General features: G+C 30.9%; 1 protein-coding gene across 2 annotated transcripts in view; it reads right to left on the bottom strand.

Annotated features, from left to right (window-relative positions):
* Positions 1 to 10563: 10563 nt before the first annotated feature.
* LOC118198758 (synaptogenesis protein syg-2-like) overlaps positions 10564 to 19413 on the bottom strand; it is a 249006-nt gene continuing 240156 nt past the window's right edge. For both annotated transcript variants that reach the window (XM_085823263.1, XM_085823268.1), the window contains one exon: positions 10564 to 16532. In XM_085823263.1, coding sequence (XP_085679389.1) covers positions 16444 to 16532 — 89 coding nt within the window. In that variant the 3' untranslated portion in view covers positions 10564 to 16443. The remainder of the gene's footprint in view (positions 16533 to 19413) is intronic.

Genomic DNA, 19413 nt, shown 5'->3' with positions numbered 1-19413 from the left:
AATATGATCAAAAACTTATGGTGCATTCTTCAAGGAACATCTTAACAAAACTGATTGTACAGCATAGGAGTGAATGATTAAGAACATTATAAAAATGTGGCTCCATGATAAAGAACTTAAAAATTATATGCACACGACTAGTAGAGTCAGTGTGTAAGCACATTTTAGAGGTCATTAAAGGAAGGCATATTTCCTATTTTTTTTATTATCTTCACTCTATTTGAAAATACGTACAGGAATTATTAAAAAAATGCTTTGCCCCAATTAATTCACATACTGTAGTAACATTTGTTTAATAGAGTTTCACTCTGCAAAATGGAAAGAAATTTTATTTGCTATAAAAGTGGTGCAAGGCCAGCAATTTGTTGGTACATCTGAGGTGCTAGGCCCAGTGCAGGAAAGAGAAGCAAAAACTGTGTGGCAAAAAACTATCTAAAATTCTGTGACTGCCTGGTCCAGTAATGAAAATTGAAATTTGATGTACTTTAGTAAATATGAAAGGCATGTGGAAATTATGGAATGACTATGATTGTTATTATTACGGTAGAATCCCAATTATCCGAGTTTTGATTAACCAATGTTCCGTGCTATCCAATCCCAATGATGCCGGATTTCACCAAATGACAATGACACATAATGTTAAACTAGCTGTTCTGCACTTTGCATTTCTTGTAGACTCATGGATTCTCAGAATGATACATAGGCAAGGGCTTGATTTCGAAATCTCTGCTTGTGCTAGCGCACAGCAAGAAGCTGAGATGGTTTTTCATGAGCTTATGACAAAAAACTGCATTCTCTTCTGCTGTAATGTTGGTCGTCTTTGACATTTTTTTGAAAAAGGCTTGGTCTCATCCTCCTTAAAAGCTTGTTAAGGCAGGTTAACTTTCAGAAACACAAGTTTTTAAAATTTGGCAGCAATCACCTCAACTGCATTAGCTTCCGAACTCACACTGCCCATGCTTTATAACATTATGAATATCAATTGTTTTAAAATTATCAAACCATCCCTTCCTCTCCTTGAAGCCTTGTTTGTTTTCTGTTGACTTACCCTTCAGTTTTACATACAATGTTGGCAAACAAGATCTTTGCATTCTCCCAAATGAAGGTTATGGTCAGAACATCACCTGCTTATTGCTTTTCATTTATCCAGATGAGAAGCAACCTTTCTACATCTTCCAGATGTCATTATATTAACATTTCTGTGACTTCTTTTGCTTCTTTCTTTAATACTGTGAAAATCGTTGATGTTAACTTCTTATAAAATATTATGATTTTACTAGGTTACTTGAAACTTTACTAGGTTACTAGGTTACTTGTGTTTACGCTTGTGCTCTTCGGTAATTTCCATCTTAACTTCTATGATAATCGTTTCTTTCTTTCTGCAGTAGGATTTTACTTTATTTTGCTAATAGGCATTTTTAGTTTTTAAGACAGCTTTCCTTTACTTCCTCGTTTTTCTACTTATGCTTTCCTACCAAAATAAGATTTCAGTTTCACACTGTATGCAAAATAGGGGAGAAACTACTATTTAAGCTGAGATTTGAAGTACTTCAGTTAGAGAACTAAAGAGCTAGAGAGAGAGCATTTTACCTTTCGGCCACGTTGTTGCTACGAATTAAAGTTTGCTAGTTAGGGCCGTGCTTATTACGTTAGTCTACGCCGGTGATTTTTAAATAAGAGCCAGCTATGCGGGAGCAACACTGTGCAACTAAGGCTGTTTAGTTCTATTTAGTTTTAGTTTAATTTTAATATTCTAAGTTCAAGCCAAAAGTGTTGGTTTCCTGTACACCTAAGAGGAGCCATCTGGAAATATAACCTGAGTCAGAATAAAAGGGTATTTTAACTCTTCTTTGGAGTTGTTACTTTTGCAGCAGGAACTCCGTGAATAGTTGCTACACATTTCTACTAGGTTTTAGCAGTTAAAGAACTTTATTCCAGGTAGAACATTGCACTACTCCTCTCCTTTTCAATGTTTTTCTTCTGAGAAGTTATTGCTGCAGAAAATTACTAATGAAAAAACACTGAACTTGGACACAATAATAATAAAAAAAAAGACACACAAAAACATGATCAGTGCTTTTGTAAACAGGTCACCAAAATGCTATAATACTAACTGTACAAATAAGGCATACTGACTGAAACCCTGTGTGGAAGATGACTATTTGCAAATCCGCAGTAAGAGAGAGAAAAATTTCCTGTATCACTGTGACCACTTGATTCTCAGCAGTGATTTCAGCACGAGTAAAGCATATATGTTTTACTCGTGCTGAAAGACATTGCTTGTTTATCAAGTTAAAATTCATTAAAAATTTTTACTCATCTAGCAAAACACTTTGTGGGTTGATTTTTTAAACTAATTGGCCTATCTCAAGTGTTAGCTCTGAATTGTTTCAGGTTCAAAATGGAATCCGAATACGGAGATCTGATTGAAAGTTTCTTTAATATTTATAATTTTTAATTATTTTGTAATATTTGAATTTTTTAATAGTTTAATCTTTTTGAAGTAATTTGCTTAGTAATTTGAAGTTTTCAGATTGCTCTTCCCCCCCCCAAATTTCTGACCGATTTTTGTGCAGTGACGAGAGTATAAGAATAGTGAAGTCTTATATATATAGACCATCCATGTAAGACGACCATCTGGCGGGAGGTGAAAGTGACCAACATTTGTGATAATAGAAATAATTGATTGAATATCATCGATTTTCACGTTAAGGTGACAAATTTCCTAAGAGACTCAAATTGTTGAAAACCATAAGTAATTGTCTTAGGAAGGTTTCATTATAGCGTTTAATATTTTAAAGCTGTTAAATTGCTTATGTACATGCAAATTTATTTAAAGTTATTTTCGCTCTTAATTTTTTACTGTTTAAAGTATAATAGAATCGTGCACTTTAAATTCAGTTTATCATACTAGTATGGATGTGAAAACATGTAATTTAGGATAAAAAATATTTTATAGAAAGCATTTGGCATTATTTTAAACATGTTGAACATTATGAATAATATCTGAATGAAAAGCTAAAATGTAACTAAAATTGGTACTATTCTATTTTGCCGGCACAGGCGATAAAGTTGCCAATAATGGTACAACTGATGCCAAACGGAAGATCCTTGCTGGTAACCTTTTACGCCTCATTTTCAAAACAAGTCGCAGCCATTTCTTATCAGATTGATTGTTTTTTCCAATACTGGCATAAAATTACATAGAATTTTTACCAGAGAGTTCAATTTTATGCCTTAAGACCATTTGCTGTAATTAAGTCAATTAGGAAGCAATCACACCGCTCACCTGAAAACGAAAATATAGTAAAGGCAAAGTCAAGGGTTAAATTCATCAATTCTAATGGAATCCACCAGCGAAGTAAAGCACTGCGATTTTACATAATTTCTGAGTAAGCTATTCGTAGAAATTGCTATAATTCTTGCATTTAAACTTGTATTCCATATTAAGATTTAACTTGAAATTAATGTAGATAATTACTGAGAGAATTAGGTTTTTGTAGCATAATTTACGTGAAATGAGATCACTTGGGGTCACGTGATATGAAACGGCAAATCAGTATATTGTACCATGAAAGCATAGTAAATTCTTTAATTAATGTCTTTTTACAAACTTATTGTCTTTATTGCCTTCACAATAAAAAATTCTTACAACTAACATTTGTTAAAATTTTTTATGCGTAACTGCGTGTTATTGCTAATAAAATCTGTTTGGCGAGATTCGCGGCGGCGAAATGGAAAAATACCCAAAATTTCTAGCTGTTGAAGGTTATCAGGATATGAATACAGTCAAAAGTCTTTAATCCGGACTCGTCGGGACTTCGGCGATTCTGGATTAAAGATCATCAATTTAAATCTCGTAAGATGGCATGCAGAAATTATAAAATTAAAAATATGAAACCGTTATTTATGAAATAAAGAGCAATTATGATCTAAAGGGTATCAAAATTTACAAAAAAAAAGGGGCTTAATATTTATTTGTTTACTTTATTATTACGCATAGTCGAAATTAGAAAATTGCAACCAGAAAACTATTTGGTGTGTATTCGTGATATTTATAATGACGTGGAATTTGATTTAAATCATATCAAAGACGGAGTACATTGAGATGAAATACTACATTTAGTAAGGAATTATAAGCCAAATAAAAAAAAATCTGCCTTGAAGATGAGGATAGTGCTGACAGATCAACTTCCAGTTCATTGTACGCTGCGACGTCCCCCCCCCCAGAGCAGCTTGAAATTGATAAACAGATTTCGGAATAGAGAAACAAAGAATATGCTTTTATCCATTTTTTGCAGCAATTCCACTTTTTGTTTGATGGACATCGAAACATGCTTTCGCTTTGTAGATCCTTTGTCAGGTCCAGAATGGGAAATTCTTTTTGACATAATTGAAAGTTCAAGCTTACTTTTATAAAATTGCTCTAACAGTCTGCACAAAATAATAAGCCGGATCCAATTAGAAGATTAAGGAACAGCGCAATCTGCAACATTAACTGAAATAGATAATTAGATAATTTTAGCTTAGCATCCGTTATACATTAAATGCGCATACGTAAACGCATATGCGCAAGCGTAAAGGTATTATGCGCATGCGCAGAAAGTTTGTAGTTTTGAGGTCCGGATTATAGATCATTCCGGATTATGGACGTCCGGATTAAAGACTTTTGACTGTGTAAATATATATTACTAACTGTAGTAATATTGAGCACTTAATTATGTAATTTATGTAAAAAATACAGCTTCTATAAACACCTTTATACTTAAAATATATATCAATACATATACTATTAAAGATGTGGTATAAGTTATGATATTTAGAATGCATAAAAATTTAATTGGCAAATTAAAAGAAAAATCTCTCTTATATAATATGTATATTCTTTTCTAACAAAGCAAAATATTAATTGGCTTATATAATAAAAATTTATTCATGTGTTCATAGGAATGTTTGGCACTGGATTCAAGCTATCAGTTTATTCGAGTTAAAACTTAGTGAAAATCTATTTAGTTAAAATATGTGTTTGCAATCTTGAAGCAAAATAACACGTTGGTGTCTAAAAGTAAAGTCTAATAAAATAAGTTGCCCGATTAAAAAAAATATATATATATATATATATATATATATATAAGCGCGAAACACATATAGCTCGAAAATTAATTAATTTATTATATTTTAGAAGAAAATATAATAAACCAATTATTTTCCGAGGTATCATATGTAAAATATTGTATGCTAATGCCCAATACTGTGACAACAGCCACAGAACCAAATAAACAAGGGTAATTGTTTTTCAAAATGCAAATGAAAGTAAAAAGGCCAAGCATGACATCTCATATTTCTAGAATGGTCGAGTTAATAAAGAATGTGGCCCCTTCCTCACAGCTTTACGTACCTCACAATGGGGCTTTATACTGTAAATAAAGTTGTTCATCAGGTGGCTTTGCAAATGCAGTCAAGAGCAGGAGACTGACGTTAATGACGGAAGGGGGAAGTAAACGGCTGTGTTAGGGATCATAAGGGAAGATATATTTTAAAAGAAAAGTGTTTTTAGGTCTCATTCAGTATCAGTATATCAGGAATATATAGATAAAAATAATTTTTTTTTTCGTACAGTGTTGCCATTGCTGGCTTTAAAATCACTGAGTTTGTTAATCAAAAATTCGTTGAAGTGTTATAAAATATGAAATCGATAATAAAACAAATTTTAAATTCAAATAGGGCTTCCATACGCCGAAATTTTGATGGTTCTAAGTACTGTCGTTTTATCATAAGCGAGAAACGTACATACATTCATGCAGACTCTTCATTATTTAATTTCTTTAAATATAATACAGGACGATAATATTTGGCGGCAACAATTTGAAAAGTGATTCGCCGTTTATAGTTTTCAACGCAAAATGCCAGAATGAAATTAATAATCCTTCTGGGCAAATTGCCCCTTTGGACTAATAATGTATTCTAAGAGCGATGGGCTGATGATTAGCAGTAAGGGTTTGGAATCAAGAATATATTTCGGAGAACCATTATATTATATGCAAGTATTTCATTAACTGATATCGTTAAATTTTGAAATTTCATATAAACTAGAAAAGGGATATAAAAATTAGAAAATATTTTATTTTTAAATAAACATTCAATTTATGTGTAGAGAGCTGCAAATAATTCACTCAGTTGTTGTCGCAGAGCTGTAATTTTATTGGGGGGGGGGGAGGGGAACTAGGAAATTCCACTAGTTAAGTAATGGAAAATCGAGAAATTTTTGCGATCGAGGAGCAAAACGCTTTTTTCTGGGAGGACGGTGGTCTATACCAGAAACGAAGCAATAACACAGATAACTAGCATGTAACTAAATAAAATATTATACATTTTTTTTAAATTACAAATTTACATTTATTAATCAATTCAAGAAATGCATACAAAAGCATTAAAGTCAAGATTACTGTTTAATTTGACGGTATTTTTAGACATTATGCTGTACATAAAACGGCTTTTCTTCGTAAGAATTCCGTTTTTAAAAAGGTACCCTTTTTCATCGAAATCGTCGGCACTGATACGAAATGAAGGGCGATTTATACTATACCTCAATTTCCTGGCCTGTAAGACGCGCAGTGGTTTATCAGGTTAAAACTTGGGAAAATACTTAGACGGAAAAGGATTAAGTACCTATTTTAATGATAACACTTTATACAACGAAAACGGAACTGTTGCATTTAAAAATTAGCAAATACATCAGCGTTTCTTAGAATCCCAGAAATTCGTCATCATTGTTGCTAAAATCATAGTTATTTTCACTTAGGTTGTCACTGTAACTAGATTTGCCGCTTTCCTAAAACACAATGTCATCCTTATTTCCACCTAGTGCACTGCTAATTCCACATTTTTTAAAAGATTTGTTGTAGGATAAAATTGGATAATAGGATAAATGTATTTTTCAGTATTAACTTCATTCTGAAGAATTTTCTGCAGTCTAGTTTGCGTTATTTTATTCATAAGTCTCAAATTAAAAACAATTTAATGTTTATATGTGATTAGAAAATTAACCAAAAAGCAGCGAACACAATGTAATTGAAAAACAGTCCTTAGACGTGAAAAGGTTGAAGGCCATTTGGGTTAAGACTATTTTCTCAGATACTCAGCTACTTCGCATACATGCAACACAGCATTCAAAATGAAAAATTCAATATTTACTACAAATTCATTGATGTACCAAATATCTGTCTTTCTACTCCTACTTAAAAAAAAAAAAAAAAGATGTTATTTGCCTTACAGGTTCATAATACATTTTCATTGTACAATAATACATTTTCATTGTACAAAACTGCGTTCATTCGAAGAATTCAATTTGTATTTTCCTCAATATAAAAACTGAATGTAGAGAAGTTAGATGTTTAAACGACCTCCACATTTTCTCAAGACCACGAGCAAGATTATCCTTTCCTTTTCAGCCCCCCGTGAAAAAAGGGGTTCTAAATTTACGACCTGACCGCATATGAGGTGATTTCGTTCATCATAGCTTGTGGCAATAGCGCATCGAATAAATAGCTCTTCTTAGAGCATTTAAAGCATGCTCTGCAAGATTTAGGTTTGGAAAATTAGCTGCCCACAGCATATAGCACATACCAACTTCCTCCAGAAAATCATTGACCAGGTGAGCTTTGGTTAACTTTGCAATGTAAGACATCAAAATAAAGTTATTTCTAATAGCTCCGTGGAAAAAGCTTCATGTAAGTTTCAAGAACCTTATTCCTATAAAGCAGTGGCGTAGCTAGAAATCTTGGGCCCCTGTGCAAAAAATTTTCCTGCCCCCCCTCCCCCAATAAATTTACTGTGTTTAAAAAAAAAGTGGGGAGGAAGTCTAGATTTGCGGAGATTTTTAAATAAAATCCAGTAGGTTTTACATGCAAGTATATTTCGAGTTTCTATATAAAATCTGCGCCAATCCAAGTTTTTTTTCGCTTAATTTAGCAAGCTATTAAATAACTGGTTATGTTATAAACTGACAGACAACATGATAGGTAAACGTACAAAAAAGAAATTACACTAATATATAGCGCTCTGTGATCAACTGAGCTTACGAACATGACTTATGCAATAATATGCAAGTCATAAATAAGAATTTTTATAATGTAAATGATACATTTGTTAAATATAAAACATATTTATCATAAAGAAAACTATTTGAACATACAATTTTTGTAGAAAATATGTATGGTAAAGTTTTCCTCCCTTTCTTTTAAGAAAACTTTTTGGTACACTAAACTACTCGAATACATGATTTTTATACGTGTTTTAAAATTAAATATGTAAATGTAGTTCAGCAGGACATTCATGGGCCCCCCTAAGCCTTCAGGCCCCTATGCGATTGCATTCCTTGCATACCCTTATTTACGCCACTGCTATAAAGCTGCGTTTATACTGGTCCGTTGGAACGAAAAGCGGCGGCGCGGAAAAAAACGCTTTCCGCGCAGGTCAATTCACACATCCGGGTGGAAACTTTCGCTTTAAATTTTGTCATACGCACGCATTACACAACTCTTCAAACCAAAATCTTGGGGGGGGGGGGTCGTGAATTTTTGTATGGTATTTTGGCTTTTTACGGTTATATTTTTTAATTAAAGTGGATCCAATCACCACCAGATTAAAACTTATTTTACTTCTTGCTTTACGTAAGCGAAGCAAAAAGCAGTGGTTTACATTAATATATGAGATATGACTGCAGCAAGGAGATGCAAATAATTTAATTGAAGAAATGCACTTCAAAGACATCGAAATTTCTTTTAATTACTTTCACATGCACTTCATCAATTCGATGAATTTCTAGCCTTTGTTGAATCATTTATCCAAAAGCAGAGCACTAATTTTAGTCAGAATATCGCGAAAAGAATTCTTTGGAAAATAAGAATAGGCTATTCCAGAAAAGGATTTGTGGCATTTATAGCTAATTTACATTATTTATTAATTTTGTTGAATGATAATTTAAAATTTCTAATTGTACTATATTTCGATTTTAGAGAATGAATTTTCCATGAACTAGAACGTCATAAAATCTTTTGTATGATGTCTGAACTTCCTTTAATTGCTTTAATTAATATAATAAAAATGATCTTTTGTTTAAATGTATATAGGATTTATAGCATTACTAAGCTAAATATCACACTTGAAAAAAGGAAGAGTTATTAACTGTATGTAACTGCAATTATTTTAATTAGTCATGCATATATTAATAAAGAGCCACTGTCTAAAGTTTTATTTTATAAAGTCACTTTTGTCTAAAACTTATTGAAGTATCTGCATTTTATATAATATTTCTTTATCTGTTTTAAAAACTGCATTCCACAATTAGTAAATTTGTTAATGCTTATGCAAGTCTTCTTTAAATTAATGAAAATTCATTATCAAGAGTAAACCTCCGGCTAAGTTCTTATGTAAATTGTTTGAAAAGTGATTATTCATGTTTAGGAAAACAAACATGAAACCATTAAAATACATAGAAGTCCATAAAATCAACTACTCATTGATAAGGTAATGATTATTTTTTTTTTTTTTTTTTTTTTTTTTTTTTTTTTGTGGCAATATTATCTGTATTCCATGAATTTGTTTTGGAGTTGTAGCTTTCGTTTTGGTTTCACAAGTAAACATTAATAAATTTGAATTTAAATGAAAGATTTGGAATCTTCTTTTTAGAGTTTGACATATGCCTCAGTTCCGGGCAGGAAATATTTGTAATTAGAGTCTGCTATATTATTTCCTACATTTTTTTTTGGGGGGGGAACACCCGTTGTTAAAAGAAGGGTAATATAAACAATGCCACCTGGAAGGTGAAAATTACGTTTTTAGTTAATAAACAATGAATGCAAACTTCCTTTCATAAAAAATGTCACGGTAAATTAAAAAAAATCATGCATTCGCACCATCAAAGGCGGGAAAGCAAGGCGCGAACCCCAATACAAATATCTAGTATCAGCCAAATTTTTTGCTCAGTGAACCTCCGCGCTAAGGTATCTGGTTTTTAGATTTCACGTTTAGGGAAACTGAATCCGCGCTACACTGAGAGTAGCGATATAAATTTGTAGAATATTTTTTGTTAAATACCAACTCCGTTACTGCACCATCCCTGATGACACTTGAAATCACAATCTTTGACTCCGGAAACCAGGGTTTTATCCATTAGGCAACAAAAGCAGTCTTAAACTGATGTAGATTTTAAGCAAAATGCAAAGTGTGGAATTTCGAAATCCATCCCTACTTTCTTGTAACAATCTATTGCTTTAAATAATTGTGTAAAAATTATCGTTATTATTATCATTAAAATTATAAATTTATTATGGTGTAAAATATTAAAATTATCAAACTATTATTATATCGATTATGGTCGGTAAGTAAGCGTACTAAACTTGAGAATTTTACTGTAAATCTTAACTGATAAACGATATTTTTGGCGGTTATTAGATTATATAAACAATGAATGGAAAGAAAGAAGACGGTTATTTGTTGAAATAAATTGTCTTTTTTGTAAATATATGAAGGATGTTGTTTTTTGAATGAATACTCAAAACATGATCATAGTATTTTTTTAATTTATAATCATAAAATAACACATTTTTCTAATAAAAACTCTGTTCATATTTTGGCATTTCAGTTGAATAAATAGGATTTGTCCTACAGCAGATAAAACATAAAACACAATAACCCTGTTAGACAAGTAAATAAAATGTAGATAAAAAGATAGTAGTTCTTACAGATACTGGAAGCAATACTGACAAAATTAGATTTCCTTTTTTTCTTATTTCAAATGCGAGTTTGAATTGAAAATTGTATTTCTGGTATTCCTGGATGTAAATTTTGGTCTCTTTGAGAACGATAAGATATGTGATGCACTACATATCATATTGCTATGGTCCTCATCTTGATACATCTTAATCTTTACATTATTAATCACGAAAGAAATATATTTAAAAATTAAGGTAAGCTACGCATTAAAAATTTTTCTCTGTTGAAATATGCATTACAGAACAGTTTCTGGAAAATTAATATGCAAGATAATTACTAAAAAGTCACAATTTAAATTTGACCAAATTCTATTTGTTTACTTTGCTGAAACAAGAATAATTCAAATGAATAACTTTAGAAGGGGAAGAATCGCTTAAAATGCAAATTACAGGGCAGAAGATCCTATATTTCTATTTTGCCCCTTTTTTTGTTCCCCGTAGAATAAATGTCAACACTTATCGAATAGTGGAGAATGAAAAGAAAACCTGCTAAGAGTTTTAAAGTAACTGGATTCAGTAAACTCTAAAACTTTGACCGAACTTGACCTTAGTTGATATGCTCCCAAAACACTCAAACACATCTATCTAGCAGGGGGATCAGCTAGAAAAATATATGTCTGAGAAACACATATATTTTTTATCAATCTGGGTATATATTATTTAACAATCTGGGTTTTAGATTGATATCTACATAGATTTGATAATCAAGTTGTATAATACAGACTTGAACATTTTGATGTCTAGTTGAGTGCATTTAGGGAAGGAGTTATAAATAAAGAAATATAAAAATAAAGATAGAAATATTTCTTTCGTGCAGATCGCATTCATTCACCTTATTTCGTGAGTAAATCTGTCATAACCAAGATGCATGTTTGTACCGTCTGCAATCAGAGCTTAGTTTATGAAATGACGGAGTCCTATGAAAAGTTATCAGGAAAAATAAACAAAAGTGTATAAATAAAATATAAAGAATAAAATAGTTAATGATTTAAGTTGAATAATACATAAAAAATAAATTTAATATATTATTAAACTATAAATAATAAAATAATAAAATAAAATGACGAACTCTGGATTATTTGGGGTTCGGGGTGGAATTACCATTTTATTCAAAAACTATAAAATAATTCATCTGGACTCCAGATGAATTTAAGCCGGGATAGAAACAAAGATCATTTCTTTTTCAGTCCACCAATGAAGAAAAGTGAAGTGGTTAAAGAGACTAATGAAAAGAGAGAGAATACTAGAAAAAATATGGAAACAAAGTGAGACAAACAAACAAACATCGATAAATTCTAGTCGTCAAGCACAATGTGACAGTAGAAACCAATCGATTTTTAAAGTTTACTTATTATCCAAATAAAATTTTCGAAGTCAAAGACATTTTCTGCAGAACTAATGGTTAAGTTTCATAAAAGAAGTGCCGGAGCCGCACTCACGCTAGAATTGCGATTTAGCTAAAAAACTGAGAAGTATCAAATCGAGTTCCGGCAATTTAATTTTCCCGTGATTCGACAATATCACTATTAGTTTATTTAGTTTAAAATGCTCAAAACGTACTCAGTCCATATCTTTTAACACTTTACATTCTAGATTCTCCACCTGTTATGTTAATGTGTGCTTCTCAAACCCTCCATCGTTCTAAAACTATATTCCTGACTCGTACGTTTTGAAAAGATCATTTGGGAAAAAATTTAAATACGTAATTATTATTTGAATTAATTTTTCTTTGGGGATTATATGCCTGACAGTATTGTAATTTATTAACGTTTCGGACATAGTCCTCAGTTTTATGCTCACATTATTAGCATTCATTATAAATGCTGTAATTATTATATTTTCCAATTGATTTAAGCTTATTTCTGTTAGCGTTCAGGGATTCAGGTAATGGCAGGATTAAAAAATTTTAAGAACTGAATTCGTTGCATACATGAACAATAAAATTAGTTACGAAATGAGATAAATTGCTTTTTGCCGAACTACAATTCATTTCGGACGTTTAACGTTTTTTCTTATTCTTAGACTGAAAGTGAAATGAAAGATAGGAACATTTCAAGTCTTGAAAAGTCGTCGAAAAGCTAAGTTCGGATGAGAAGTAAGAATAATGTATGAATTTTTACCTAAAATTAGTTTTATAATGCAGCGCATTTATATTAGAATTAATAAATGTTATTTATTTTAAATGTATTGCTCATTCATAATGTATAATATTTTCTCCGTTTAAACATTTTGACACATTCATCTTTCTCTTTCTTCATTCCAGTGTGAAAAAAGAAAAATCAGTATTCCAATGTATATTATATATATTAAGTTTATACACATGCCTAACATCAGAGTCAATGGATTCTGTTATAAAACCCAGGTTATGGAAACAGGAATAATTTATAGACATACGAAGAATACATTATAGAAATTAACCAGGAATACTTTGTAGAATTTAATCAGGATTGCATTATAGGATTTAACCAGGAATACTTTATAGAATTACTAGGAATAATTTATAGAATTTAAGCAGGAATACTTTATAGAAATACCAAGAATACTTCATATAATTTAATTAGGAATACTTTATAGAATTTAATCAGGAATACTTTATAAGAATTTAATCAGAAATGCTTTATAGAATTTAACCAGAAGTATTTTATAGAAGTATCAGGATTACTTTATAGGAATTAACAGGAATACTTTATAGAATTTAACCAGAAGTACTTCATAGAATTACTAGGAACAATTTATAGAATTTAACCAGGAATACTTTATAGAAATACCAGGAATACTTCATAGAATTTAATTTAAAATATTTTATAGAATTTAATCAGAAATGCTTTATAGAATTTAACCAGAAATATTTTATAAAAATATCAGGAATATTTTATAGAATTTAACCAGAAATACGTTATAGAATTTAACCAGGAATACTTTGTAGAATTTAACCAGGAATACTTTATAGAAATACCAAGAATACTTTATATAATGTAACGAGGTAAACTTTATAAAGAAATAACAGGAACACTTTATAGAACTTAATCAGGAATACTTTAGAAATACCAGGAATACATTTTAGAATTTGACCAGGAATGCTTTATAGGATTTAACTAGGAATACTTAATAAAAATAGCAGAAATACTTTACAAAATTTAACAAAGAATACTTTATAAAATACAATCCGAAACAAAGAGAAATGCAAACGTTTACCTCGTCTAAACTGAGCTTTTTTTTTTTTTTCTTTTTTTCTTTTTTTTTTTTTTTTTTGTGTGTGTGTGCTTTTGAACAGCAGTGGCTGATAAAATTATTATCTGATGGCTTCCGTTAGTTACCTGTTTCATAATCCTATTTTATTCTTTAGTAACTTCGCTTCATTAGTTTGTAAATTACTTTTAGTATTTTCCATTGCCTTCCAATAGAAAAAAATTACAAGATTACAGTTTTAAGTTAATTCTATTTATGTTTGATGAAACCAGAGTTCAGAGATCTATTATAGATGTAGTTGTCCCTCTGTAGGTATTTTGGCAAAATTAATTTTGTTATGTATTATATTTATGTTATATTTATGACACAAATAAGTAAAGGGAACTTTTACTTCATAAACATGAAATTAAAAAAACACTTTTTAAAATAAAACTTAATCGCACACAGTTTAACTTTCATGCTTATCGTGTATAATTATGTCATGTATTGTTCTTAAAAGTCATTTTACAATTTTGTTTTCTTTAGAACTTTTCCATCCTGGATATTAAGTTAGGTTACTTATAGCGCTTAGGATTCCTAGGGTCCTTTCCAAGCTTTTCGACAATTAAGGGACAGATTCTTTAGACTAAGGAAACATTTTAATGCTATCCAGGAATTTTGAGTGTTTGCTTTCAAAACAATGTCTAGAGAATTTTAGAGTTTTGTCGGGTTGAAATCATATTGCACCATTTTATTAACATTCCTCATGCTGAAATTTGCATAGCTGGAAAACCCAATGTATCAGAGTTGGGTGTTGAGAAGGAATTTTCAATCATATTGTCAGTCTGAAATTCTAAGTTTTCGGAAATTAGCATAAAATCTTTCTAATCAATAGTAGAACAAGTCTAAATGGGGTAATCAATAAGGACAAACGTACGAAACAAGGAACCAGCAGCATGAAAGATTAGAACTATTAGAATGAGGAAATGTAAATAATTAACGAAAAAAAAGGGAAATTTCCTCTTAACACAGTTTGTTTTAAAATTTTTAAAATTGTAATCATATTTTTTTTTCTCTTAATATGGAAGTTCTCTTACATAAATATGTTTAGAAATTGCTCTGCCATTTCCCCTTTTACTTATTTTACTTTTTTGTTCAAACCATATTGATTTACTAAATTTTAATAACTATCATTCATGGAATATTTTAAGTTAAATGTTCTGTTCACCCAAAAATAAAAATCTGATACTTTACCTGTAAACTTGGTTCTTCTCGAAAATTATAAGGTATCAGCATTAATCTCGATAAATTTATAATAAAGGCTTTTTAGGTTTCTGAAACTTATTTTCATGTAAATAATTAAATTTTATTAAACTTTAAATTCCCTTTCTCTCGAAAATGAAGCTTGATAGTTGTGGTTTCTTCATTTAGGAATCCTGTTTCGTCAACCGGAATGCCGTTATAGATGCGGATAATCTACAATTTCATTTCAGTGCAATTTGACACATAATCCAATTTAATACATCGATTCTACATGCGAATCATATACAAATATACAAAGTTCACTTCGGTAAATACATGCATATGAAGCATCTGTTTTAATTGCAGCTGTGGCGTTCTTTTTGTATTTAATAAATTTGGATCATCAAACAATTTCTCGACAGTACGATGCAAATGATATTACTGCCTAATTAATTTGTTTAGATCCAATGAAAGTGTCCTATTAAATTACATACCTTATTTATTACTAAATTAAAGATTTTACATTTAAAATGTTTTTGTGTTGTGCACAAATTTTCTAACTTTTGCTTCATGTATTTGTTTAGCCTTTCTAAATTATCATAAATTTATTTAAATTTTATTAAATTATGAAATTTATTTATTGAAATTTTATTTTATTGTTATAAATTTAATTGTTGTTTGAAAACAGATGACCTAACCTTATAAAGCAAGTTAAAATGCAACTGGTTTTATTCTTTATTCTTTATGTTTTACAATTTCATTTTTGCAAATGATATTTATTCTTATTAAAAACAACAAAGGTAAAACAAAATGTTTTAATTTGCATTTATTTTCCGTAAAAGAATGAAAACTTAAGTTATAATATAAACCTTCTTCAAATATAAAAGTTCTAAATCAACTAAAAAAATTAGCAATTGCTAACAGCACGAAAGGTTTAAGAAATTTTGATTTCATTAGTTTCGTTTGAACCTTTCTTTTAAAAACAGATGCATGCATATGCATGCAAGCATGTGTGCATATGACATATTATTAACAACCACAAATAAGTAATTCTCATCGATAGATACAATCTCATTCTTCACAGTTTTTGCTTTCTTTTCTTTTGCAAATCTACTGCAGCAGAGCACGGAGTCTTTGACCCAAATGAGCACTCACCGAAGTCACGTTTTGTCTTCAACGAGCAAATGACTAGAATTCAAGTGCAGATTGTTTTATTTTCACTTTCCAAACTCATGCCTTCTTTTTATTTCTTCATTCGTCAAAGTAGGATCAGAAAAAAATGTGCTAAGCAGATTACTGCCTTCGAGATCCAAACACCATTGCCGGTGTTGCTGTTTCTTTCTGAAACTGTAAAATATAAGAAATATTAATACATATAAGGTTTTAATCTGTAGAAAAAAGTACTTTGTTAAATTTATGAGTTTCGAAACATAAATAATTTCATCTCTGAATTTAAAGGGGCTCATACACCGTAAACCCCTTATGATCTTCGAATATGTGACTTATATTTTTTATTTATTTTAAAAGCAAGTACTTCCAACTTTTTACAGCTGATTGCATAATATATAGCTGCTTTGAAAACTAGTAACCAGAAAGTTTGCGTTGCCACAAATATTTTTGTAATTTAATCCGCTTTGTGACAATTTTTCGTCATGTTTTCACCTTGTGCGCATGATATTTTCAAAATGGCTAATGTACACTGCTCAAAAAAAAAAAAAAAAAAAAAAAAAAAAATGGGACAGTCCTATATCTCCCGATCTACTGGGCCGATTGACAAAATTCAAATTGCGTTCTTCATGTCTCGAAAGCGCAACTTAGGATATATATTAGATTTATATATAGCACTATTCTAACATAGGTATTTTGACACAAAATCGGACTTTTTCTGAAATAACATACCAATTTTTTTACATATTTCGATTCTACGACTCAAATTACGCCTAAATATGAAATTTTGTAAAATTTGGAGCGAAATTTACGGAGAAATTCACAAATTTATGTTGGCACTTTTTTGTCAGTTTGCGCCAAGAATACTTCACTTGGCGAACTTCTTAATATATGGCAACCTAGTTTCCTTAGGAAAAAAAGTCACCATCGTTCCTTTTTTCCAAATAATATTCTTTATATTATATTTTTCATTATAACTTATTATTTTAAGTAATTTTTCTTTTCGAATTTCATTTTAATTGTTTAAGTTGCACGTTTTTTTTTTTTTTTTTTTTTTTTTTCGAATAACTGTTTTAAAAATTTCTATTTACCTATTCGAACTGCGTAAATAAAGGTGCAGCGTTTATTTTTATTTTTTTTTTCAAATAGTTTTCTTTATATATATTTTTCGTCATAGCTATTATTTTAGGTCATTTTTAAATTTTTATACTTTTATTTTAATTGTTTGTGTTGCATTGTCTCTTCAGATAATTGTTTTAAAATTTTCTATTTATTCCTTCGAACTGAGCATTTTAAATATATTTATTAATATCAATTTTCCAGAATTTGATTTTATTTATTTGAACTGCGTTTTTTTCGGAAGAATACTTTGTAACCCAGACTACGATGCGTTTGAAAACTGCATACTATATTAAAAGAGAAAATACAGTAAAGCACAGTTTTACACGCCTTTCAATGTTCCGTTCAGAAAAAATATATATAAATAAGAGAGATGTATAACCGATATTTTAACTTAGGATGACTTGCATACACTGCTTTAAACAGTTTTATCATTGTGCCCATTGCTTTACACAATTTTATCCTACATTTGGTTTCTTAAAATGTTATTCATATTTTAGTCAAATATTTTATTTTTGAAATCGCAAGAATCAAATATCATAAGATTGACAAGTTTTAAATTTAAAAAAATACGAATACTAAATTTTACGAAAAAAATTATTTTTCTTCTCTGTTTCTTTAAGCATTCTGAAAGTATATTGAAAAGTATCCAACTTTTCGAAACATTTTGGTATTTCTGACAATCATTTTAAATAAAGTTATCGCCTTCCATTTCATAAAGGCCCACAAACGGCCGAGCGGTAAAGTTGCTGATGGTGTGGTGTATTTAATTATGGCAAAGCACACGAAGGCTATCTGCCTAAAGGGAGGGATGCCTTTCGTGGAGGATTTTCTAAGGGAAACTGGCTCGTATACACGTTACGCATGGGGAAAACCACGAAAACGCCCATGCAGCCAGCCCGTTCGCGGGATTCGAGCCTCAGGCCGAACTACCAGTGTTCAGCGTCTTTACCGCTCGGCCGCTGGTGGGCGGTAAAGTTGCTGAACACTGGTAGTTCACTCCGGGGTTCGAACCCCGGTAAACGGGCTGGTTGCATGGGCGTTTTCTTGGATTTTCTCATGTGTACCGCGTATGACAGCTGTTTTCCCTTAGAAAGTTCTTCACGAAGTATTTCGTCAGAGCCTTTATCAGTCTTTAGAGGCTAAACATTTTGAAGCTATGAGATGAAAGGAAAGACTGGTTTCATCAAAAGGTTTTGGTTTATTTTATTATGACAAAGCACACTACGGCTATCTGCCTAAGGGGAGGGATGCCTTCCTAGAGGACTTTCTAAGGGAAACTGGCTCGCATACACCTTACACATGGGGAAAACCACGAAAACGCCCATGCAGCCAGCCCGTTCGCGGGATTCGAACCTCGGACCGAACTACCAGTGTTCAGCGACTTTACCGCTCGGCCGCTAGTTCATCAGGAAGGGAAAAAAACATCTTTAAGTGACATCCACATACATCACTGGATAAACTCCTGAATCTTCAAATAATTCGACTGAGGAAATCATGGGATTCACCATTTATGATACGATATGATGTTCTATAACGTAATTTACACAACCATATAGTTTAAAACCAGTCGCTCTTCACTTTAATCTGCAATGATATCGTTTTGTCTTTTCTGTTAACACAAGCTCAATTGATGGTATTTGCTGGTGTACTCGTCCAAGTGTTTTCTCTTTGAACACCTAAATTCTTTGAATTATCCTGAAAGTATATTCAAAAGCGTCCAACTTTTTGAACATCTTGGTACGTCTGACAGCCAAATTTCCCTGCAAATTTTTGCTTACTTTTCTCCCTAATTTTCTTCTTTCCTTCCACAGTTATTTTCAGTGCTCACACAAGAAAATTAAGATTTTTTGACTGCTAGACTTCCATACATTTTGCATTCTTGTCAATTTTTTAAAATATCAATTATATGAATTGCGTTTCAGCTAAAGACAGCTTTTCA

This window comes from Stegodyphus dumicola, chromosome 1, assembly GCF_044657685.1.
Source record: "Stegodyphus dumicola isolate Sdum_Otavi_A_Nest chromosome 1, ASM4465768v1".
Lineage (NCBI taxonomy): Eukaryota > Metazoa > Arthropoda > Arachnida > Araneae > Eresidae > Stegodyphus > Stegodyphus dumicola.
This window is presented reverse-complemented; position numbering and strand designations above follow the sequence as displayed.